Source organism: Ascidia mentula, chromosome 5 (genome assembly GCF_947561715.1).
Source record: "Ascidia mentula chromosome 5, kaAscMent1.1, whole genome shotgun sequence".
NCBI classification, from domain to species: Eukaryota; Metazoa; Chordata; class Ascidiacea; order Phlebobranchia; family Ascidiidae; genus Ascidia; species Ascidia mentula.
This window is the reverse complement of record NC_138570.1, coordinates 1288043-1309372: the sequence shown is the minus strand read 5'-3', so window position 1 is coordinate 1309372 and position 21330 is coordinate 1288043. Positions and strand designations below refer to the sequence as shown.

The 21330-nt window shown below is 37.3% G+C and overlaps 6 protein-coding genes across 7 annotated transcripts; 2 read left to right on the top strand and 4 right to left on the bottom strand.

The window, feature by feature from the left end:
- Nucleotides 1-1606: 1606 nt before the first annotated feature.
- On the bottom strand, nucleotides 1607-5389 carry LOC145902633 (uncharacterized). Its single transcript, XM_082990676.1, has 8 exons — nucleotides 5243-5389; nucleotides 5098-5179; nucleotides 4734-4851; nucleotides 4561-4653; nucleotides 4098-4228; nucleotides 3954-4039; nucleotides 2779-2888; nucleotides 1607-2260 (listed from the first exon to the last, which is right to left on the bottom strand). The coding sequence occupies exons 1-8, from the start codon at nucleotides 5328-5330 to the stop codon at nucleotides 2075-2077; spliced, it is 894 nt and encodes a 297-aa protein (XP_082846802.1). The 5' UTR covers nucleotides 5331-5389; the 3' UTR covers nucleotides 1607-2074.
- Nucleotides 5390-6390: 1001 nt separating this feature from the next.
- LOC145901940 (uncharacterized) lies at nucleotides 6391-9094 on the top strand. Its single transcript, XM_082989760.1, has 7 exons — nucleotides 6391-6789; nucleotides 7050-7154; nucleotides 7228-7383; nucleotides 7608-7762; nucleotides 7951-8095; nucleotides 8330-8465; nucleotides 8684-9094. Exons 1-7 carry the CDS (start codon nucleotides 6493-6495, stop codon nucleotides 8770-8772), a joined length of 1083 nt encoding a protein of 360 aa, XP_082845886.1. The 5' UTR covers nucleotides 6391-6492; the 3' UTR covers nucleotides 8773-9094.
- A 240-nt stretch (nucleotides 9095-9334) lies between these two features.
- On the bottom strand, nucleotides 9335-10097 carry LOC145901943 (DNL-type zinc finger protein-like). Its single transcript, XM_082989762.1, has one exon. The coding sequence runs from the start codon at nucleotides 9897-9899 to the stop codon at nucleotides 9420-9422; it is 480 nt and encodes a 159-aa protein (XP_082845888.1). The 5' UTR covers nucleotides 9900-10097; the 3' UTR covers nucleotides 9335-9419.
- LOC145901941 (uncharacterized) lies at nucleotides 9817-11151 on the bottom strand. Its single transcript, XM_082989761.1, has 2 exons — nucleotides 10007-11151; nucleotides 9817-9929 (listed from the first exon to the last, which is right to left on the bottom strand). Exon 1 carries the CDS (start codon nucleotides 10999-11001, stop codon nucleotides 10099-10101), a length of 903 nt encoding a protein of 300 aa, XP_082845887.1. The 5' UTR covers nucleotides 11002-11151; the 3' UTR covers nucleotides 9817-9929; nucleotides 10007-10098.
- A 1023-nt stretch (nucleotides 11152-12174) lies between these two features.
- On the top strand, nucleotides 12175-13333 carry LOC145904093 (uncharacterized). Of its 2 annotated transcripts, XM_082992332.1 has the most exons (4): nucleotides 12175-12370; nucleotides 12582-12718; nucleotides 12881-13032; nucleotides 13111-13333. In XM_082992332.1, the coding sequence occupies exons 1-4, from the start codon at nucleotides 12211-12213 to the stop codon at nucleotides 13112-13114; spliced, it is 453 nt and encodes a 150-aa protein (XP_082848458.1). In that variant the 5' UTR covers nucleotides 12175-12210; the 3' UTR covers nucleotides 13115-13333. The 2 variants fall into 2 exon arrangements, with proteins under 2 accessions (XP_082848458.1, XP_082848457.1); XM_082992331.1 differs by having other exon boundaries at nucleotides 12881-13333.
- A 6-nt stretch (nucleotides 13334-13339) lies between these two features.
- LOC145904092 (neuronal calcium sensor 1-like) lies at nucleotides 13340-19221 on the bottom strand. The gene is made up of 7 exons (XM_082992330.1): nucleotides 19031-19221; nucleotides 17708-17781; nucleotides 16783-16872; nucleotides 16643-16721; nucleotides 16354-16442; nucleotides 15096-15173; nucleotides 13340-14181 (listed from the first exon to the last, which is right to left on the bottom strand). The coding sequence occupies exons 1-7, from the start codon at nucleotides 19092-19094 to the stop codon at nucleotides 14050-14052; spliced, it is 606 nt and encodes a 201-aa protein (XP_082848456.1). The 5' UTR covers nucleotides 19095-19221; the 3' UTR covers nucleotides 13340-14049.
- Nucleotides 19222-21330: the final 2109 nt, after the last annotated feature.

The window sequence follows — 21330 nt, the reverse complement described above, 5'->3', positions numbered from 1 at the left end:
CTGTTATATCAATCAAAATATATAGCAGGTTTAATAATTTAGTAGTTATCTAATTTGTGAGATATGTTTCGACTTTTAAAAAAAAAAAGATAGCATACAGATTTTCAAGACACTCAAAAGATTTGGGTGAACTAAAACACAAAAATTTTATACTTTTACATGCAACTGCAGAATGTTTGTTTCACATTTTGGAAAGATATTTGTTTTCAAAAAATAGGTTCACAGGCTTCACAGCCAAGACATTGCAGCCAAGCTTGATCAGCCACTTTTCCTGACAAGTCGGAGCGAGACCAGAAAAATCAAGCTCACGGTAAGGTTTGAACTCACGACCATGGGCTTACCAGACCCAACTCTCTTCCAACTGAGCTACAGGAGTGGTTTCAAATGGTATATTGTGGCCAAGGTATACTGTACAACTTGTCAGGCGGCCTTCACATCTGCAGGGGATCTCCACCACTGTAATCAGACCACACAGAAGTTACTTCTGTGTTTTCAAAAATATTTGGGAAATTATTAACTTACTAAGCAGGAGATTTGGCCGACATTTATAACCTCCAAAAGCGCATAATTTGCCTGCATGACTTGTCACAGTTCTTACATTAAAACACATACATTCAGTTTCACCCTACAACACCTGCAAAGAAATCAAGCATACTGATTATCCTATGTTATGATTTCACTACAAATCCACAAATATTTCACAATCAAAGGTGACGTTGATGCATTTGCACCTTTAACACTACATTGAAATTATACAAAATATTGGAAGGATACAAGCGAAAAGTTCATTTGTTGTTTCACAATAAACAAGATTACACAGGTCTGGACGTATATCACAAAAACCACCAGCCAACTAATAAAACAGTTCATCGCTCGCTAGATACAGAAAAAATGTCACTTATTTCATAAGCATAATTGTACGGTTGATTAAGGAAGTACAATTAAGTGCCACGAAACCAATCATAAACACTGCACCAAAGTAAAATTAAAAAAAATCTATTTTGTATGAAGTTTTCAGAGGTGTTCAGTATAACAGTACAAATCATAATTAAAAAATACACATTAACAGAACGCCATTCATTTTTAAATCTTTGAAGAAATAGTTACGATTAAAATTGCATGTTGCCACAAATTGAACATATGTTTTTGGGTTCATGGAAATCAAACCATAGAACTTGATCTTTAATACAGCCTCCTTTAATTTATCTTTTTGAAATGGGACTTCATGAGGGTCCAGGAAGCGAACCCACACATAAGAGTCTGCATGACCCACTTTGTCTTTGCAGCTGTACTTGTTATACCATATTGTGAAGCGAGATGCAAGGTATAAAATGCCTCCAAAATGTGTGCAATGATAAGGCCATTAAACAGCATATTAGCCCACCAGACGTGCTTTTCCACAATGAAAGTGAAGAAAGTTCCAAAGGGTCCAAGGTTTTGCACTGGCACAGCATCTGGATTGAAGCAAGCAAAGTAAAGGAAGCCCCACATTATAATGGATGTAAAGATACCAAAGGCTGCAAACTGGAAATAATTGGCTGTAACTGAACCTTGGTTTTTAGCCATTGTTGCAAACTTTTAGAACAAATTTGTTTCTTACAAGCACCTGAAAAACAGAAGAAAAAAGTATTGTTTTAAACAAAGATCATTCCAGTCAGAAAAATTAAAATTTGCAAAACAAATAGCGACAAGTAATCCACAAGACAAAATTTGTATTCTTTCACAAGAAAACAATGTGTCAACTCATTAATTATTATTAACACACAAACATTATAGAAATGTCATTGCATTTAAAAATCTTTTTACTACAATTCCAAGACAGTGTTAGCACTTAATCAACATTGAAACTTGAAAATTTTCCAGAAAAGCATTTTCACTTGTTTCTATGACAAGGTTAATGTGGTGTTGTTTTGTTTGTGCACAATTGGAGCAATGACGAAGCAACATTTTCTGCATCCAGGACAGTTTTGTGTAGTTGACTGTGGTAGATTCACGATAGTTCACCCGAGCTTTTCCTTTGGCACTCGACCAATCTCAATAAGGGTGTTTTCACTGTAGATTTTGAAATATTGTCTCAGTCAACTTCATTCAAGTCAGTTAATGCCTCTTCCATATGTACATCCCCTTCATCAACATCTGAGCTTTCTTCATGTTCGAATTGACCTTCAGGGTGTGTGTGAAGGTCACTCTGGGCGGTCCCAACATTTGTGCCACCGTATCTTGCCAACAGTCTCTCGGCAGTGAGTGCAGCCTGTTGTACCTACCATTAAGAGCATATGGTTGTAAACAATACATATATTAGGAATGTTAGTCCAAAAGTAGTGTGTACATAACTTTTGTGACATGTGTGTGAATTGCTGCTGCCAAAACACTAACATATAATAGGTGAATTGTTGGTTGATTTGAATCGTTTTTGCCACAAGTGCGTACTGGTAAACTTTGAAGCTTAAAACAATGTTCACAATTTTTTTCTTGCACAAGACGCATGTTATAAACGTACATATCAGATCTGGTTGTCAGCTTCAGCTCCAGAACATACTTTTTAAGCGATCAAACTAGGTAGCTTGAGGGCTTATCTTTATAATATAATGTTTTTGTTGCTGCCAGGCATATTGTAACTTAATAATCTGTACTTCTGGCAAAGATAAAACGTAACTTTATTCACCGACGTTTCGCCTGTTATTCAACAAGGCTTCCTCAAGGTAATGGTCTTTCTTTATAGTTCGAAATCCTTGTACTGTCATGGAAATAAAGATAAACTGTTTATGGTTAAAGTACCTTTATTACGGCTTGCTGGTGTGCATGAAGCTGCCTGCATTCATCGACAGATATTAACTTTGCAAGTTTTCCAGGTTCGTTTTGACTGGTCATCGGGGTTGCCATTGTATCTGCTCATTAACAAATGAAAATTAATCCTCCAGTAGAATAATCTTTGCCTGGTTAGGCCTGAAAAACCGAGACCTGATAGGTCGTAGCAATAGGCGTCGATTTTTTTGGAACCTTTTGTAAAATATTAAGGTTGACCTTTCCAGGTTTTAGAAACACTCAAAAAACATTTCGTCAGTCGTGTTGCAACATAGGCAAGCGACGCAAATTCCAGTTTTGTGCCACTACGTTTTTACACCGAATCATGTTTTTGTAGCACTATAAGTTTTAAACACTTTAATTATGGAACCCCTTACTGAAAGCGGCATATTTTTGTTTCACTCGGTCTATTGCAGATTTAGCAATAATAAAGTAACAAACAAATCTATTATGCAACAATGCCGATACTTACCATTATGCTACAACAATTGCTGTGCTTTGCAATAATCCACGAGACACTTGTGTTTGTCATAAATGTGACGGTGATAATACAGGTCTTTTGAAACTAGCTTAATGCATGTATGTGGTTTTTCTGACAATAAATTTTACACAAACAAACAGGGGTGACATGTCACCCCTAAATCAACGCCTATGGTCGTAACAGTGTGCACTTTTATTAGCCCATTTATCTAATAAAGTATGGCCGTACTGCGTCAACAGGTTGTTTCAATAACTCATGGAATTATCATGTCATAACTGTTCGTAGGTAATCCATTATGTTCAGTGTACAAACAGGTGGCCAAAGTTTGTTTGATTTTAGGAGTGATGCAACATTATGAAAAAAATTGTTGTACAGCTGTGTAAGTTACAGAGGCATTTCCAATTGTGATTAAGCAGTTTATCAAAGCAGCCCATTGTCTAATGCAGGGGTTTGCAACCTTTAGCACAGCTATGCCAAATACACCAAACCACATTAAACCACAGGCCACTGATAAATAATATGACAAAATGTTGTTTTGCGGTCACAGGTTGCACACCCTTGATCTTATGTATTGCTGCTAGTTCAATAATCAAGAATATTACAATTTAACATAGTTGTAACAAAAAAAAACAATTCTCAAATATTAAAATTTTACATAAGAGCATACCAATATTGGAATCAGCCGTGCCGGAAGAAGACGATATTGGCTTTGTTGGTGGCTTGGGTTTTGGTGGACTTTCTTTAGCTGATTGCCTGACGTATTACACATTATGTTATAAACCGCATAATCAGATTTACAATATAATTGTACCTGTTTAAAATAAACTTTGATTTTTTTTTCTGTTTGGACGCATTTTTAACAACTTCATAAAAAGGCCCTTCGTGTATGGACAAGTTGTTGAAACCACGTTCAACAATTTTTAAATCATCCAGCTTTGTTTCCTAAAAGCACAACATGAGATTTTAGAAAATTGAAATGTATGTCAAAAATAATATTTGTTTTTATGTCAAATAATAACACCACAATCACATTATTAGACAGCAATGTTTCTGATTTATTTTAATATTTTTTCTTGAAGATCACAATCTTTGATGAAAAACATAAGCAAACAATCTACATGAATTCTGATAATGATTTTTGTCATGCAACATTTCTTATGTTTATCTATGTTTTATTTGAGTCTTGCCCCACTCAATTTAACAGCCCAGAATTTGAAATAATTACAGTAAACATAATGTTGGTATGCCTTTAGCACATGTGGATACAATATTACCTTCACAGCTTCCAAATTTGTTTCGTCTTCAGCGTTGATTCCATCGGTCTGTTCATCAACCATTTTACTTTCAGAAGTTGTATTTAAAATTTCCTTAAAAGACAAGTGCTTGACATAGTCGTAATTAATGATGGGTTTACATATATATGCGAGAATGCGACTGCCCAACTTACTTTTTGTTTATGTCTGGTTATGAAATCTTGCTCATCGAGCTCCCGAAGGCGTGTCTGCAACTGATCAACTTTTCGTCGTATTTTTTCACCCCCATCAGGCAAATTTTGGAGAAATGATCTAAGTGAGTAAGGTTTCTCCAATATAAAATAGCACAAAATATCCTCTATTGCAATTGCAACCAAAAGGTCACAACATTAAAACAAAATATTTACTGTTTTTCAGCAGGTAAATAAATAATGAAATGCACACTTTCCAAAACAGTGTGAATAAGCAGATGCATCAATCTTAATATACACATTTTATGATCACAGAGTTCCATAATACTGTATTACAACTAAAAAATAACGTATTTGAAAAACATACTGGTTGGACACTAGCTTTTGTTGTCGTTCAAGAAGTTCCAAGATCTCTATTCTTGTTTTGCTTTGAATGTCCACCTGGTATCCTGAAATGGACAAAAAAAAAACTTTTTTTTCCTATTTAACGAGAAGTTGAATCAAGGTGAAACCTTCGTTAATTGGGGGGTTTATTGAGGTAAGTAAACTTTGTCCGTGCAAGTAGTCGTAATTTTTTCGTCCATTATTGCCCCCTTGCATGGTTTGAATCAATTATCCAGCAAATATTAATACTTGCAGATTCGTCCACTTTGTAGCAAAACCACTTCGACACTGAGGGGAATACCCTATTAGGTTGCGTTGCGCCATTTCTATGTAATAATATCAAAATCGAACTAAAAATTAACAAAGTTAAAGATGTGTAACAGCATAAAGACTTCGCTAAACAACATGTGGCACAGTAAAGTCACTAAGCAAACTACCATTAGTGAAAAGAAAAACGTTTTCCTGTCGTGACAAAATACATTTCCTTTCCACTTTGCAAGCAACACAGGGAATTGTTGATCGCAGCAATTTGTATAGCCATTTTGCAACACACCACAGCTACAATTGTTGTTCACAGATCGGAGTTAAAACAGTGACTGACTAATGTAGAAGATAATGAAAATTCTATAATCAACGTAGTTTTTGCAGTTGCACTGGTGTTTACTAAGTCCTTCGGAAGTAAAGGAACAACACTATACACTACCAACATATGTTTCATCACGTAAAGGTTCAACGCCAAGCTACTTTTCGGCATTCAGTAGACACACAGATTTGTGTATCACCAGGGTCCACCTTAAAGCACAGTTGGTTTTATGAACCCGAATGTGGAAAATTACACCGACTATTCAAAAATATATTTGCTCAATGTTGACTTTATGTATTTCACAATTCCCCGTGTTAAATGTTTCAACAAGAATCAGACGTTTTATGTGTAGCATGACTGATAAATTGGATAACATGCTTCATAATCACAACGAAAAACTTTATCTACATGCTTTACAGGTTTTCAAAAGATTTCATAAATGACGGGATAAGTTTTTGTCGGGAAATCTTAGTTTGCCAAGCTATCGACTGGCGACATTATAATCCCAAAGCAGTCACGTATCTACTGATGGCGAAACAGCTGCTTCCAACTTCCTGCATACGGGAATAGCGATGTGTGTGTTGACTGGCCATGTGGACTGAGCAGCGCAATGGGTTGCGACGAGGCTTGAGCGTAAAACTAGTGTGGAAAGCATGCAAGTGATTATATCATTCGTGGTTCTTTTTGCCAAAAAAGTAGTTGGGATAATGCCATCCCCCAATAGACTGATAGCAACCTTGACACCTTGTGTTTATTTACTTTTGTATTTGTTTTTATCTTTAGGGCTTTGTAAAAATGGTAATGGATGCAATAACAGGGGCGAAATCAGCGCCACTGGAAGAACGTCTCAGGGTGTTCGACCAAGAAGTACGAAAACTTTACAAATCTTGCAAAGACGCAGGATATTCACCAGAGAAAATACGTGAAACTGCTCTGCCCGTTATTCATGTTGCACGACGAGGAACTTGGAAAATCCGAGCGAAGCGCACTTTGATCGTCGTGGCCGCGATATGCCTGTTTGCCTCCATGTTCATGTTTCAACCAACATACTACATGCTGCGAATAGTTACCAAGAAGTTTATGGTTAACGCTGTAAGTTATCATAGTTGACAATTGGCCTGTCATTTGCCGCTTTGCATAGCACTTTGATTTGACCAGTAGAGCAAGAAAAAAGAAATAAACTAAAAGGCCTACATTATTTACATACAACAATGTAGTTGGCCAGCAAACTATTAAAATACACAATCAAAATTCACCCAACACAATCCTTGGTACAAGTTGAATGCATAGCAAGCAATCACAATCATCAAAGTAACTTGCAGATTAGCAATATTTGTCATTACTTTTTACAGGTTTTGCCCTACTATGACTGGACGTGGCCATTTATGTCGGAATGTATGTTGGACAATCCATACTATGAACCTGAAGATACATCACTAAGGGAGGATGAGTGTGAAGTAAGATCCACATAATAAGAATATTTTGCAAAGGTTTTTAACAGTTTTAATGTCAAACCATTTACCATTTTAGGTCTGCGCTGACATGAAGGAACTGAAGCTGCAAACAAACATGTCTGTTGAAGACGTTTCAAAAAGCATATTTGATATGTTGCCTATACTGGTTGGAGATGCAATGACTGACTGGAGAGCAACAACCGATAAAGTTACGTTTGATGACTTGATCGAGGTAAGTTGTACATTTCTATGAAATCAAAAAACATTTTGAAAATACCATTTTGATTCTTTGATCAACATGTTTGCGAAACTAAAAATGTTGTTTTTTTTATTTCTTGTTGGATATTAAACTCCATACACATACAAGTGATTTCAATTTTATTTAAATGTGGGTTGGATGCAAAACTTTTCAAGGCCTGTTTCTGGACAAAAAAAAACATTGTTGTATTCTTGCAGATTCACAAAAAACCTCACATGAAGAAGGAAGAAAACTTCTGCACTCTGCGTATGTCGGCTGGGTTTCATCAGTCTAATATTACTGCCCCAGATTTAATGCAGTACCTCGATGAAGAGAAAACCACAGGAAAAAAGGCAAACTTTACAGCTCAGTGGTAAAAATTCATTAACATTTCCAGCAAAAAATGCTTTGTACATGGATATTTTAAAACATACTATGTTAATTTACTATGTTTATAAAATACATGAGATATCAATGCAGAAACAATTAAGTACCCAAGAACAATCATTATTCAAGTGCAGGCCTGTTATTGTATCTCACATGAGATTTTGATTTCGACAGGGTTACATGCCATGTGGATTCCTTTAAAGAAGTACACAGACTTTACTTTAAACCTTACTTCATGCCCCCAATGTGTGAACCTACGCAACACAAAAACTATATTCTGATGGGAAGAAAGAGTGAAACCAAAACAAAGGCACTATTTGTATGTAAATTTTCTTCTTCGCATGTATTTAAATGACCTATTCCTGTATCTTGTTTGAATTAACCTCAATTTAATTGAGTTTTCAAAACAATTTGGACCTTAGTAACAAATTTAAGATGAAATAGTGTGAGTAAATAAATGGAAAAATCTTTTAATATACTGTAGCTGTACTGTTTTATAACAATTTGAGCCACTTTTAAGTTGCATGTTCAAAGACACAGTATTTGTTTGTAGTTGAAAGAGAGGTATGCAGAACTTGGCATGTGGGTTGCCCAGGTCTACGGAACATTTGAAATGCTCATTCAACCTAAAAAAATTTGTAAAAATACATGCCACAACATCCGCTTCAATCTTACAGCTGGACAAATAGGCAAGAAAACTTTAATTATTTTTTTTGTGTCCAGGGATTTACAAATGTTTTGCGACACCATGCAAGACGATGGTAATTAAAACCAATGCTGCATTGTCAATGAAAACATATCTAGTAGTAATATTTGTGTACTGTCACATTTTTTGTCCAAAAAAATTAAACTTTAGTATAAATAGATTAATAATATGTCTTGCATAAATATTGCACTCTCATTCCAGTGAATATTCCAACAACAATGTACAACATTGCTTTCCGTCCGGCCTCGGAGGAAGCAGTTGCCATTGCCGTGGCTTACAACTACACATGAGATGTTACGCATGTTATCAAATTCATTGTTGTTACTGCAAGGAATATGCCACTGTCTTCAGAAAAAAATCATTTGTTCACTGCCGTGCCCAAGGAGATTATCATGTTTTTTTTTAGTTTATGTGTGTTATCTGTATTGCAAGTGTTCGTTCTTCATTTCTTGTATATATGTTGATCATTGCTAGTGCAATATTTCTTTGGCAATCAAAATGTGCTTTAAATGAAGAAAATTCAAGCATTTCAACCAATTGTACTGTTGTGTAATTATAAACTACCACTGTCAACAACCAAACAAATCATGTAGCTCCTTGCAAAACTGTCGTTGTTTCCTAGTTTTGAGTGGAAAAGAATAAAAGGATTATGTTGATTCAAGTGTGTATATTTTGGCAGCATAGAGAATCTTTTCATTGTGCGGTTTCCACATAAGCCTCACTGCCTTCTTTGATAACATCCTTCCTGAAAATCTGAGCTGCCGGTACAGCTTGGGTTTGTTGATTAACGCGAGTGAGAGATAACTGCACCTTGCATGCCTTCCTTGAAAAATTTTGCCTTTTTTAGTTGTCAAAAAAGTCTAGTTTCATGAAAAATTATTTGGCAAATATATTTTCGTCAATCTAACAAATCAATAAATACAGGTGCAAGATGCAATTAGGTTTTACTGTCAGATTCTGGTTCAATCATGAAGTCTGCAGTTGCGCCTATTCGATTTACTTTTTCACCTTTTTCAGCCATTATTTCCTCAATGTTTTTCTTTCCGTTTAAATCGCTGAACCAGTTGAGGTTGTCGGCGATAATGTGTTTATTGTCACATCCAGGACAGCGAACAATGACCACACCATGGTGGTACGCCTTCTTTGAAATAGTCTTTGCAGTCCGTTCTTGACACACAGTGCATGTAAAAGTCAGCTGATAATGTGATGATTGGACCTTACCAACTTCTGATGTTGACGTGTTGGCATCGGTGGATTTGTTTCTAAAATAGTTTACAAAGTTGCTCTTGTCACACTTAGTGAAGTGTGTAAATGTTCTGAGACTGTCTTTGTGTGTTCTCGTTGTTGCTGAAGACAACTTAGTTGCCGATGTTACTTGCAAAAGTCTTTGCAGAGCTTGCAATGAACTCCTTTGCATCGTGCATCAATATCATTAATACTATCTTCTCTGTAAAATACAAATCGTTAGAAAAAAAACTATAGTGTTTGTGGGATGTGACAGAATTATAACAGGCGGAAACCCACATTCAGAAGCACTTGAACTAACTCCAACAACCATAATTCCTCTTGAAATGCATTTTTTCTGTTGACAATATTTCTTTTTTAATGTGTAGTACTCAGGTGAAAGCATCTTTTTCTCGCCAATCTAAAAGGTCATCTTCATCCTCACTCCCACTAGAAGATTCCTCATCTTGTTTTTTAAACTTTGGTTTTACAGATTTAACAACCTGAATCACACTGTCCTTTTTGTCTGCAAGTTTATCAACAAGATTGTAAAGTTTGATTTGTTCATCGATCTCTTCTATCTCGCGATCCAAATGTCCAGTCTCTTTTTCCTCCTCGATGATCTGCTCGGAGTGGCCCTCCTCATGTTGGAGTTGCTTTTGAAACGATTCCCACTCGCGGTCCATCTTGTGTGCTGGAGTTTCAACCCCCCGCATAACTGCATCTTTTTCCGGGTCATCAAAAAAACCCTCTGGAAGAACTGATGAGTCATCTTTCTTTGTTTTGTCTCCAGTTTCTTTTGGTTTGGCACTGCTTTCTCCTTTTCCATTGGAACTTACTGGCATTGACATAGGCATGGGTTGTTGTTGTTCATCATCAGATGAGGCAGAGTCACTATACGTCCCCAAAAGCAAACCGGTTTTTGGCTGGGCTGCTTTTTTAGGTGGCAAAATTTTCACCAGTTTCGCTTTGGGTGCAGAAACTTCTTGAGTTTCCTTTTGTGTTAATTTATGTTTTCTTTCATTTGAAGTGGCTTCACCTGAAACTACAGATTTTCCACTTTTGGCAGCAATTATTCGTTCCATGTCTCTTTGTAACTTTGCTGCTAATTTCGCTTTTTTAATGTCATTTTTTTGGGAAAGTATTTCAGGTGGGTGTGCTCTTTTGTGGGCACCGCTTTGGTTTGTCGTTGAACCATTCGTTGTTTCGCCGACAACTCGTTTCGATTTCATCTGCTGCATCATCTTTCTTAAATCATTTTGAGACACTTTCGTTTTGGTCTTTTTCGAAGACATTATCAGACGTTGGTGGCGCTTACAATTAGACAGAGTTGTTCAATTTCAAACAGAAGTACAGTTTACAGTATTCTATCATAACATTACACAAACAGTAATTGAACCACCAAGGAAATAATAAAAAACAAAAATTTTGAAGCAACATGAATAAAAAAACATGCCAAGCAAAAAACAAATCACGCAGCCTTATATAAGCAACCATTAACAGAACCAATGTAAGTACATCGTAGATGGTTGCGCTGGCATAAAAGTTTGCATCACACAACATTGTTTTCGTATTCTTTGAATACTGTCTATGGTTGTATTTTCTAAATATAAACGTATTACGTTTATTTTGCGTGTTTAATGAAATTTGAATATTGTTATGTTGAAAAATATAAAATACATTAAAAGTGGGCACTTTTTTGGTGCATGTTAAAGTACCATTGGTAATGTCCGATGAACTGACCGCATGTTTTTACAGAGATTAATGAGACGAATTTGCAAAGTGCAAATAATATACACATAGGCTTCACTAATTTTTGGTCGCTTTTTTCTTTAATTTTGGCATTTAAATTATTTTTTTAAATTGTAAAACTTTGACGACTTGGGAAACAAGTAACAATCGGTAATGAGCACTCACCGACAACCAAATAAACTGCAAGGCAATAAATAAAAGTGATGAAGATAAATGGTTAAAGTTTGTGACATACAGGTCGCTTGTATCCATTGCAGTGTATCATCATGAAGCAAATTCCATTATGTATCGATATCGGATTGCGAAGCGCCTGGGAAGCGGAAATTTGATCGCACTTCTCAACACATAATACCATGGTAAGCGTCGGATTGTAACACTCTTCTTTGATGTTTGAGATGGTTTCCACTGGGCTGTTGTTTAGATGTAGTTCTTGAGAAAAATAGGAACAGTAGTAGCGCCATTACACTATGATTGTCACAATTTCATTGTTATAAGTTTGTTTTAAGGCCTTTGTTGCAGAAGTGTTTTATGTTTAAGTTCAAGAAAGATAAAAACGTTACTGTGAAATATTGGTGCTCTCATAAAGTTGGCTGAATGGTAAAGTATAGTGAGTGAAGAAAAGCAGAGTTTCTTAAAATTTTCCAGTTTCCGGTGTCAGACATTCAAACAAAAAACAATAAAATACCTAACTGCTTAAATTCTATTAAGATTTATTAAAATTTACCACCAGGCTCGATTATAAACATAAAAAAATGAGTGACCGAATGCCAAGACAAGCTCAAGTAAGGGCACACAAGAAGAATCTTGGTGCCGTCAAGACATTGTGCAAGTTGGTCGATCAAATGCAGAAGGACCGAAAGAAGGCAATGCAAAACATAGACCAAGAGGTGATCGACACTCACAAGTTTATGGGTAAGATTGCAAAGGTCACATTTTTGGCATACTTTGGATGTTGGCATTCCATAAGGTTTTCGTGTATAAGTTAATTAGCTACAAAAAAAATTTGTGAAGTTGTGTTGATGAATTGTTACTTTACACATCAACGCAAAAACGATATACAATAAATTAAAATGAAGCCATCGTGTTTTGTATTCATTCTGCATGTTTCAAATCTTTTGCACAGAACAAATTCAAAGCAGCACAGGAAATAGCATTTCATTTGAAGAGGTATTCCCAACACCACGAGGTGGCGACAAAGGTGAAGCAATAGCTGCCACAGAGAAATACAGACCAACTAAAAGTTCCTTAATGAAAACGGAGGTATTGCTTTTTACAACATTGTTTTGTTTTTCTTTCTTTTTAAATGACTCAATTTTCTTTTATAGAAAATGTTTTATAGAAAATTTGCTTTTCTGATGCCTTTCTAAGAAAATACGTTTAAAGGCCATGCAACATTAACAAGTACTTTACATCAACTTGAAGGTGAAGCTGCGAAAATCTCTGGCGGAAGCCCGGTTTAAAGCTCGCAGCGAGGATTTCTTCCAAAAGTGGAAAGAGGTCTTTGAACTTGACCTTAACCTTGACGATTGGTTTGCAATGCAAGTGGAAAAAGACGATGAGAGCGACACCGAGTGGTTTGTAAATCGGCTTGGCGTGGACAGTTGAGCAAAACATTTTCTCGTGCATTCATGCAAATCCTTACTTCAATGCAGGTAGATGCACGAATTTATGTTGTTGGTTGGCATTGGTATTTGAGTCAAGAAAATGGATGACGCGTTCTAATTTGGTTTTATGTGCAAACCATTACCCTCGCACTGCCCGCAAGTTGGCAATTTGTTGCAAGCTCCAAGCCTGTTATGTACGATTTTTATGTTTTTACTTACATCCTGCACTGTTCTATATCCCGTTGTTACGTCACAATAAAACAGACGCGTTCCAGGCATTTCTTTGTTTGTTTATTATAGTTCATCTGGGGGAAACACGAATAACACAAAAGTCACCACGTACTCATGAGAACGACGTCATAGCTGAAACTTTTCAGGCAACTCGCAAGATTTCCAAACAAAAGATAATTTTAACTGAAAACAATTTCATTAAAAGAAATCTTTTTATGCAAGATTAGTTTCACTTTTCTCAACGTTTTGGAGGACTTAAAACGAAACGCACGCATGCAGCAACAAACAAACCGAAAACAGGAACATCGAAGCAAAAACAAAACTTTCTGTGACTGTGACATAACAATGTTATAAATGGCGTGGTTACGTCACAGTAGAAAACAATGCAAGTCAAGAGTGCAGTGTTTGTCCGCTTTGGCCTCAATGGCTATCAGCTGGAATAGAAATTTTCCCCAAAACAAAACTTAAAAAGGAAGCGGAGATCATCTAGCTTCGCATAGACTTTGCGTAAAACAATTACTTTGCAACCTGCAGTTGGGGTCTTTTTACTGTCAAAGGCCTTTTTGCTTTAGTCACATCAGCCTAAACTTGTTCTACATTTGATAACCGACAAGACTCAAGGAACAAGTAAACAAAATGCACAAAAAATTATTATCGTGGGCATTGGCGTAAAACTGTATCGATTTGAATGAAGATTTAGTACAAACAACTTGCGTAAAGGCTTCTTATTGGGTCTTGAACGTGGATGACGTCATTTCATGTTGCAGCCTTGTTGTTGCCCTGGGCGTTATCAACGTCACCCAATCCAGCAGATAGGGCTTTTACAATGTATGGATCGCACTTGGATCCCTCTCGGAATTCATCTTTAGTCAGTTTTCCGTCCTTGTTCTAAACAAATACAAACGTTTCTTTCCAAAATCCTGTTCATAAAGTTTACAAAACTTTTACCCCCGACCAAGGTTGTGGTCAAGTTTCCACTTAAAGTATTTGAATTTTACAATTAGTACAATTACTTTTAGTGTCTTCTATGTGAACTTGGCATTTAAATAATGCAGGGTGTGAAAGTTGCGGATTTTACTAAAGCTGTCACAGCTGCTTTTCCAAAAGCGATCCAAGAACGAAATTATTTTAATTGGGTTAAGTTTTGGTAATTTTGCGCATACAAATATTTTGGTTTTAATGAGTTGCATATGTTCCGGGTTGCCATTACGTCCTCATTGAGATTTGTCCTTATTTGTGAATGGGCATTTTGGGTATTTTTTACCTGTTTTCGCAACAGGCGTCCTTATTTCCATTACGTTTCGGTTCAAACATAGATAGATGGAAGTATTTTCCTTTTTGTTTTGTAAACAAAATTTGTTTGGCATCTCACATCACGCTAATACGTGTACAACGTTCATATGGGGGCATTGGAGTAAGAAACGAATGACGTGTCCCAAATGTTTCGCTTCGATTTATTAATGTGGATTTCACCGTAGAGAGAACGACATGAAATATGCATTACCGTCTCGGTCGAAGCCCATCCCCCTCTCACGCGCAACGTTAATACAAAGTGACTTCGCAAAAAGGATTTCTGATTACAGCTGCGTTTTAAAAGACTTAAATTTCAAATACTTTTGTGCTTCAAAAGTTAAATCACAGCTGGACTATGTTGAACATTGTAAAACTAATTTATTTTGAATTCACCTATTTTCAAAATTATAGTAGGTTTAATTTTTAATAGCTTCAATAGCGGCATAAGGCATAGTTTCTGTATGAAGTGGGCTTATATTTAACATAACAATGCCCCTTAAACAACATACTTGGTCCATTTGGCTGAAAATCTTGGTAACTCGTTTTTCCGGAGTGTTTTCGTCTTCTGGCAGATCCATCGCATTTCCCTGTGACGTAACAAACAAACCAGATTATGTGGAATAGAGGAAATGATATAACGGCGCCTTGAAAGTGCCAGGTAGCTTGGTTTGGGATTAATTTCGTAAAGGTTTCAAATAAGCCTGCGAGGCCCGGACAATATAATTTCGACGGACATTTTGGTAACTTCTGCTTTAACTAGTCACACATGCACTTGTGCTTGTTATGTTGCTACACTGTCGCAAATTGTGTAAGGACGGTGTCATACGCCCTATAACAATCACCAAGTATTTAATTATCCATGGAATGATAATAAGTAGAAAAACATATGTGTTTAGGCCATTACAACTAAAACTTCTGTGGTTTCCCTCTTGCGAGAAATACGGCCTCCGCATTTGCTCCGTAATGAAATTTGCGGCTTAGTGGCTAAACCTTTAACGGCGCATTAAGTTCTTTTACCCAATAAGTCGATTGGGACAAATTGAAAAGACGACAGTTCGATACAGATGATCTCAACCATGAAAGATGTGACTCACCGGCCAAGTTTCGGTCAAAGAGATTTGGGTTTATTTAAACAAATGGGTTTTAAGCAATGTGGAGCCAATAATATGAATTGTGTATTAGCTCCAATAATCATATGATTATTGTCACACGGGGCCTGATGGCACTATTGGTTGAGTTTTGCTTGGCCAAAGTGTTTCCACCTTGTTTTCTCCGTAAATTTGCACTTAGTTTGGTGCCCAACGGATGACGGTGATTGTATAGTCACCACAAAGTGGAAGTCTTTGCTTGGCCGTTTGGTCAGCCAAGTCGTCTGATAGTCACATCAGCTGCACTGATGAGACCTTTTAGGTCGAAACAGTGGCCATCTGTCTGCAGCTTATACAGAAATGTGTTTTAGTCTGATTTAACACATATTCAAAGCAATACGCTGTGACACCCATTTAATTTTGGTATTAAAATTTGCATCCATCAGTGCCAGTTCTACCAAATGCGGAACTCGATTAGAAAAATGAATTCGGCGCCTGAACCTCGTCTAAAAAAGACCTCAGTTCGATTTAAACTTTTTTGTCCTTATATTAAATTTGCGAGGCCCTCTTTCAAGCGTAGGGCTCGATTCGGCCAAATCGTGCAAAAGTTCCGAACCCGAATGCAAAGCACACGAGGTATATAGTCCTGTAAATCTTGTAAGTGCCAAACACAACTCACCACCATCGCGTAAATAGCTTCAACGATGTTCAACATCTCCTCTCTCGTTATAAACCCGTCGTGATCCAAATCGTAAAGGTTGAACGCCCCTGTTTTAATGACATTCACACAGTCAGGTCAAAGGCTTGGCACTGGGCCTATTCATACAAGAAAGCTTCGGAACACTTTACAAAGATGTTTGTGGCGCTTTAAGTTCATTAAACTTGTAATCATTTCAGGCAAAAAATACGCCATTAAAATGTTCTTTTTCGCTATTTAACTAAACAGCACAAAATAAACTTCAACTCACAATCCAACTTTTCGTCCAAGTTGCCGCGTGACGTCACAGACAGAGCCGAAAGAAATTCTTTGAAAGTAATGAAGCCATCCTGAAAAAATCGAGCTTGTCATATCGAGTACGAAAACACTGAGTTTCGTTTCGAAACTTACCTTGTCCGAGTCGAAAACGTTAAAAACGAAGTGTGCGAACTTTGACGGATCCCCTTCAGGAAAGAATTGTTGGTAGACACTTTGAAACTCCTGAAAGAGGAACATGATTTGGTCACGAAAGTTTGCAATTTTAACGTTGATGTTAAAAAATAATGCCAGAACAAAAGTATATTCGAAAAAACAGTAAAATTACGTTATGGTGGCAGACCACACCTGACTGCGCAAAGAACTTGAGTACTTTTCTTGCAAAGGAAGCAAGTTTCTTTATTTTAGTCCCGAAACGACTAAATATAAATGGAAATTTGAATACAATTTTACTGTATTCCTTTTAACCCAATCAGCTGTATTGGAAATTTGATAAGGCCGATTAGCTGTTTAAATAAAACACTGCTTTTATTGAGAAACAGGTTTTAACACAGGCAAGTGGCGCCAGATAAAATGTGTGTAAACTAAACACATTTAGCTTGAAACACGCTTCATCCTGATTTGCCCGTGAGCCAAATAAACCCAACTTGTTTCAAGTAAGAACGCGTTGAATAATAAATGATGTGATTAATAAGTAAAACTTCTTGGCACGAAGGGTAAACACTATGGACAGGTGTCCTGCAAGCGTTATGATTTTCATGGTTGTTCTATGTTTTACTCCGGAAATGGCAATTTTCTATCTATGTCCAAGTATTCGTGTGTGTATGGTTTCCAAATGCCTTTCTGTGTTGTTATCCTTTGCCATGACTTTAATAGAAACATTTACGCTTTGAATAGTCCAGTTTGCAACGTTCAGTAAATGATCAGTGATTCTATTTTAAGTTCGCTTCCAATTTGACAAACTGACTGTCTCCGCTCCGAAATTGACAAACGCCCTACATGAAATATGCATTGCGCTGGCATTGGTTCAATGAAAATGTAAGACACACAATTAGAGTACCTCCTTTTTGAGACAGCCGTTCGGACAATCCTTCATGAAATCCCGATACCAACGTTGGATCTCTTTCTTTTCGACTGAAAAAAAAATTATAATTAACAGACGTTTTTTTTTATGTGCCGAAGTTTGCAGCAATTTCAAAATTTGTTATTTTTACAACTAAGAGCTTTGCTGAAGGGAATTTCGTGTGCAGTAAACCGAGATGCCACCGCACATCGACTGCATAATCCGAGAGAAGTGACAACTTTAATCCGGAGCCATGGGAATAAAAGTACACGGATCACTACCCCCCGCTAATTGGATTTTGGCAGGATAATTGTTCCAGACAAGTTTTTTCAATTTCGGGGTCCTTTTTTTGCATAAGCAGAATCGGGTGACTTGGAAAATTCCTGTTATTTTTTTGTACAAAGAACAGAAGGTTTTGCCATTATTGATTGACTGGCGCGAGAAGCAATCGATAAAGCAGAAGCTGATCAACATAGCACCGACGTTCCCCGTGTGTCACGGACGGCACAGTACGTACCGAGTCCGCTACCACGGTCCCTTGTATTCGTGTTGCGTTCAAACGAAAGTGATTTGACGTTTCAAAGGATCGCCTAATTAGGAAAACACTTTAAAATGCCGAAAACCTTACAAATTACGTATAACAACTGTGTGTAATGAAAATAATCGAATCCAAGTGGTTGAAAGTTATCGACTCAACCTTGACATCCTGATTACGTCAACGAACGTAACCCTTAATGACGTCATGGGGCCAGACCTAATCGGGTTGATGATGTAACAGCCAATTTAGAAATGGTGAACAAATAAATTATTAATTTTCATTATAAACGTTCTTTCACAATTAACCCTCCAATTGATGATGGAATTTGTTTTTGCGTGTGGGACTTGCCATGCAATAGATCATTTTGAAATTTATTCATCACGAAAATGGGGAGTTGATAATCTGAACCGGTCGTTATGCAAATCATCTTTTTGGGCGTGGCAGCTGTTATATGGGACGACTTGACGAGCAACAGAAAAAGAACAAATCAAGCTCGATTAATTATTAATCAACCCAAGGCGAGTTGGGACAGAGTTGAAATTCTCTCGATGCACGGGGGATATTGACCGAATCATTGTTTTAAACCAGCTCCTACCAACGTCTGTGCAGATTAACTTGGGCTCATGCCAAACCTTCGTCATGGTCGGGAGTGGCCAATGGGCACATAGCCCCTCCCAAACATCCCAGACTATCTTGTATACATGGAACTATTTGACAGATCAAAAATATAGATAACATTGTCTTGCTTCCAACATCAATATACTTATCATCGCAATACTTACAATGCGTGTTCTTTTCCAACTCCAGCATGTCCTCCGGACTCAACTTGCTTCCACTTTTTCCCATTATGACGTATAACTTGGTTTTGTATTACGCAACAAATGCAGAGTATGGGCTGTGGAACACAGAACAATCGAAGTTGGTCCAGTCAGTTAGATTTCAATGGTTATTCAGGGTAAATGTCTGGCAAACACTAAAATAACATTAGTTCTATGCAAAATAGCAAAAAATAAATTTCAAAATTTATGTGTGATATACAACGGTCAACAAAAACCTGTGATGTTTACTTCTATCCTGCTTCAAAAACATTATTCTGGCCTGCATGTCACTGTCATTTGTGCAGTTGGCCAAACAAAATTGGTCAAGTATAGCATTTTACATCTGCCTACGACAACCTGATGATTCAAACCAATGACACTGACTGACAATCACCCTCCTCGTCCACACTTCACAAGAAGGCAGTTGAAATCTAGGTTTAAGTCAGGGAGAGGAACTGTTCCAGCCTTGAAAGAAAAGAACTAAAATCGATAATCCTCTGCCGATTGGCCTTTTTGTTTCATGGTCGGTTGCATCGCAGATTGTGTAAGCTGACAAGAGGGCTGTGGGTGTCAGATACTAATGTCAAGTGCACGCAATTATTGTATTGTCCCGAATCAGGTTATTCCTGGGCACTAATCATAGTCTTTATTGGGAGTGTATAGCCTCGGTTTTTCTTCACTTACATTTTTCTCTTCAAAATTACCAAACCCTACAATTACTTTGTTTTTGAGACTTTCGTTTGTGGCACTTTACTCGTCGCTTGCAAGTCTAACCAAAAACCAAAGCAAATACGAGATTTGTATTCACTCTTTGCTTCGCAAACGACGCCAACTCATCTTTACTGAACACGTAATATTTCGAATACCTTCCAAAAAAGGAACTCGTACAACCCTCAACGCCAGAACTCGATCCGAAGCTACAGGCCAACTGTACATAAGTTCCAACACAACAGAAATAAACGTGTATTGAAATGCACACAATATGGTCCTCAATACCAACATGAGGGGCCAAAACGAGAGTCATTTTTACATGGCCTTTCCCTTGAGAGTCGTACAAGATAATATATGAGTCTCTCATCGGTCCATAGCGTTGACAGCGCGACACCAAAACGCGAATTACCGTTCTATCCAGACCCATGCTGATAATCTCCCTCTGTATCGCGTAACAATGCTTCATCTGTCGATATTTCTGATAGAATCGAAAACCGCGAGGTCGTAAAAAACACGGCTAATGACATTCCGTGTCTGTTTCTAGCACTCATTGGATACTGAGACGCAAGGCAAGTCGCCAGGAAAGGTGCGGGATTTAAATTATTTATCATCCGCTCCCGAATATCCCTTTTTCTCAGAAGACAGGTTGAGAGGGAAGCAACGCCACGCCAGCGGACGACATAGTTTGTCAGATCCAACATAATACACTTGCGGTTTACATTTTCTTCATGTTATTGTTCAGAATTATGAAATATAAGTTTCGTGTTTGACCAAAATCATTTCTGGGGAAAATATTGCATTTAAAAATATTGTTTCACTTAGTAAAGGTGATGTTATCGATGACGTTTCATTTCTATTAAGACAATGAGCATGTTAAATAAGCAAAAAACTGATAAAAACATAATTTTTGCAACAAATCACGTGTGTGCTGTAATTGCCTATCCTTTCCATCAAAGTTTTCGCTTCGCACATCTTGGCGTGTATTGGTGTGACGCATCATGTGGACGCATGTGCCCGCTTCACCCTTACACATTCAACGTTAATTTTGTACGTCCGCATTTTGTTGTGCATTAGCACAGGGATTCACGCCTTGGTATCACAAGCAACAGTGACGTTTGGTTATTCATCAAATGATTAATGCAACCCTGTCTCCACGCCTTTGTATACAAGGCATATGGTTTCCACTTAAAAGGTTTTGGCATTGAAAAAGAGTGTTTTGTTAAAAAAAGTCGTACTATATACGTTATTTTTACTGTTCGAACAGATCTCTCTGACACTGCTTCTATCCATGACATTTCAAACATCTACACAACAGATACAGATAATATCGCAGTGCCTGCCACAAAATAACAACTTGAAGCCAAAGATTGCTTTCGACCCTGTTCTGTCTCAAGCCTTTCACGCCAGTATGACTTCGTACAGTCTACACAATTGAATTTAACCGACGCCCGCGGAGCCGATAAATCAATGATTTCGCGATGGGATAGAAACGTTCCCGAACCAACTAATGGGAATTTTTTTCGCAAAGCCAAATGCGCGCTCGCTCCACCTTC

Coding starts and splice junctions, on each gene's coding strand:
- LOC145901943 (XM_082989762.1), bottom strand. CDS start 9,899: ATGCAAAGGAGTTCATTGCAAGCTCTGCAAAGACTTTTGCAAGTAACA.
- LOC145901941 (XM_082989761.1), bottom strand. CDS start 11,001: ATGTCTTCGAAAAAGACCAAAACGAAAGTGTCTCAAAATGATTTAAGA.
- LOC145902633 (XM_082990676.1), bottom strand. CDS start 5,330: ATGCAAGGGGGCAATAATGGACGAAAAAATTACGACTACTTGCACGGA. Junction 4,040..4,097: donor TCAAAGTTTATTTTAAACAG/GTACAATTATAT, acceptor GTAATACGTCAG/GCAATCAGCTAAAGAAAGTC. Junction 2,261..2,778: donor ACCAGCAAGCCGTAATAAAG/GTACTTTAACCA, acceptor TCTTAATGGTAG/GTACAACAGGCTGCACTCAC.
- LOC145904092 (XM_082992330.1), bottom strand. CDS start 19,094: ATGGGAAAAAGTGGAAGCAAGTTGAGTCCGGAGGACATGCTGGAGTTG. Junction 15,174..16,353: donor AAGCTATTTACGCGATGGTG/GTGAGTTGTGTT, acceptor GTTACGTCACAG/GGAAATGCGATGGATCTGCC. Junction 14,182..15,095: donor TTTTCAGCCAAATGGACCAA/GTATGTTGTTTA, acceptor GTATTTGTTTAG/AACAAGGACGGAAAACTGAC.
- LOC145901940 (XM_082989760.1), top strand. CDS start 6,493: ATGGTAATGGATGCAATAACAGGGGCGAAATCAGCGCCACTGGAAGAA. Junction 8,096..8,329: donor CCAAAACAAAGGCACTATTT/GTATGTAAATTT, acceptor ATTTGTTTGTAG/TTGAAAGAGAGGTATGCAGA. Junction 8,466..8,683: donor TCTTACAGCTGGACAAATAG/GCAAGAAAACTT, acceptor CTCTCATTCCAG/TGAATATTCCAACAACAATG.
- LOC145904093 (XM_082992331.1), top strand. CDS start 12,211: ATGAGTGACCGAATGCCAAGACAAGCTCAAGTAAGGGCACACAAGAAG. Junction 12,371..12,581: donor CGACACTCACAAGTTTATGG/GTAAGATTGCAA, acceptor TCTTTTGCACAG/AACAAATTCAAAGCAGCACA. Junction 12,719..12,880: donor GTTCCTTAATGAAAACGGAG/GTATTGCTTTTT, acceptor ATCAACTTGAAG/GTGAAGCTGCGAAAATCTCT.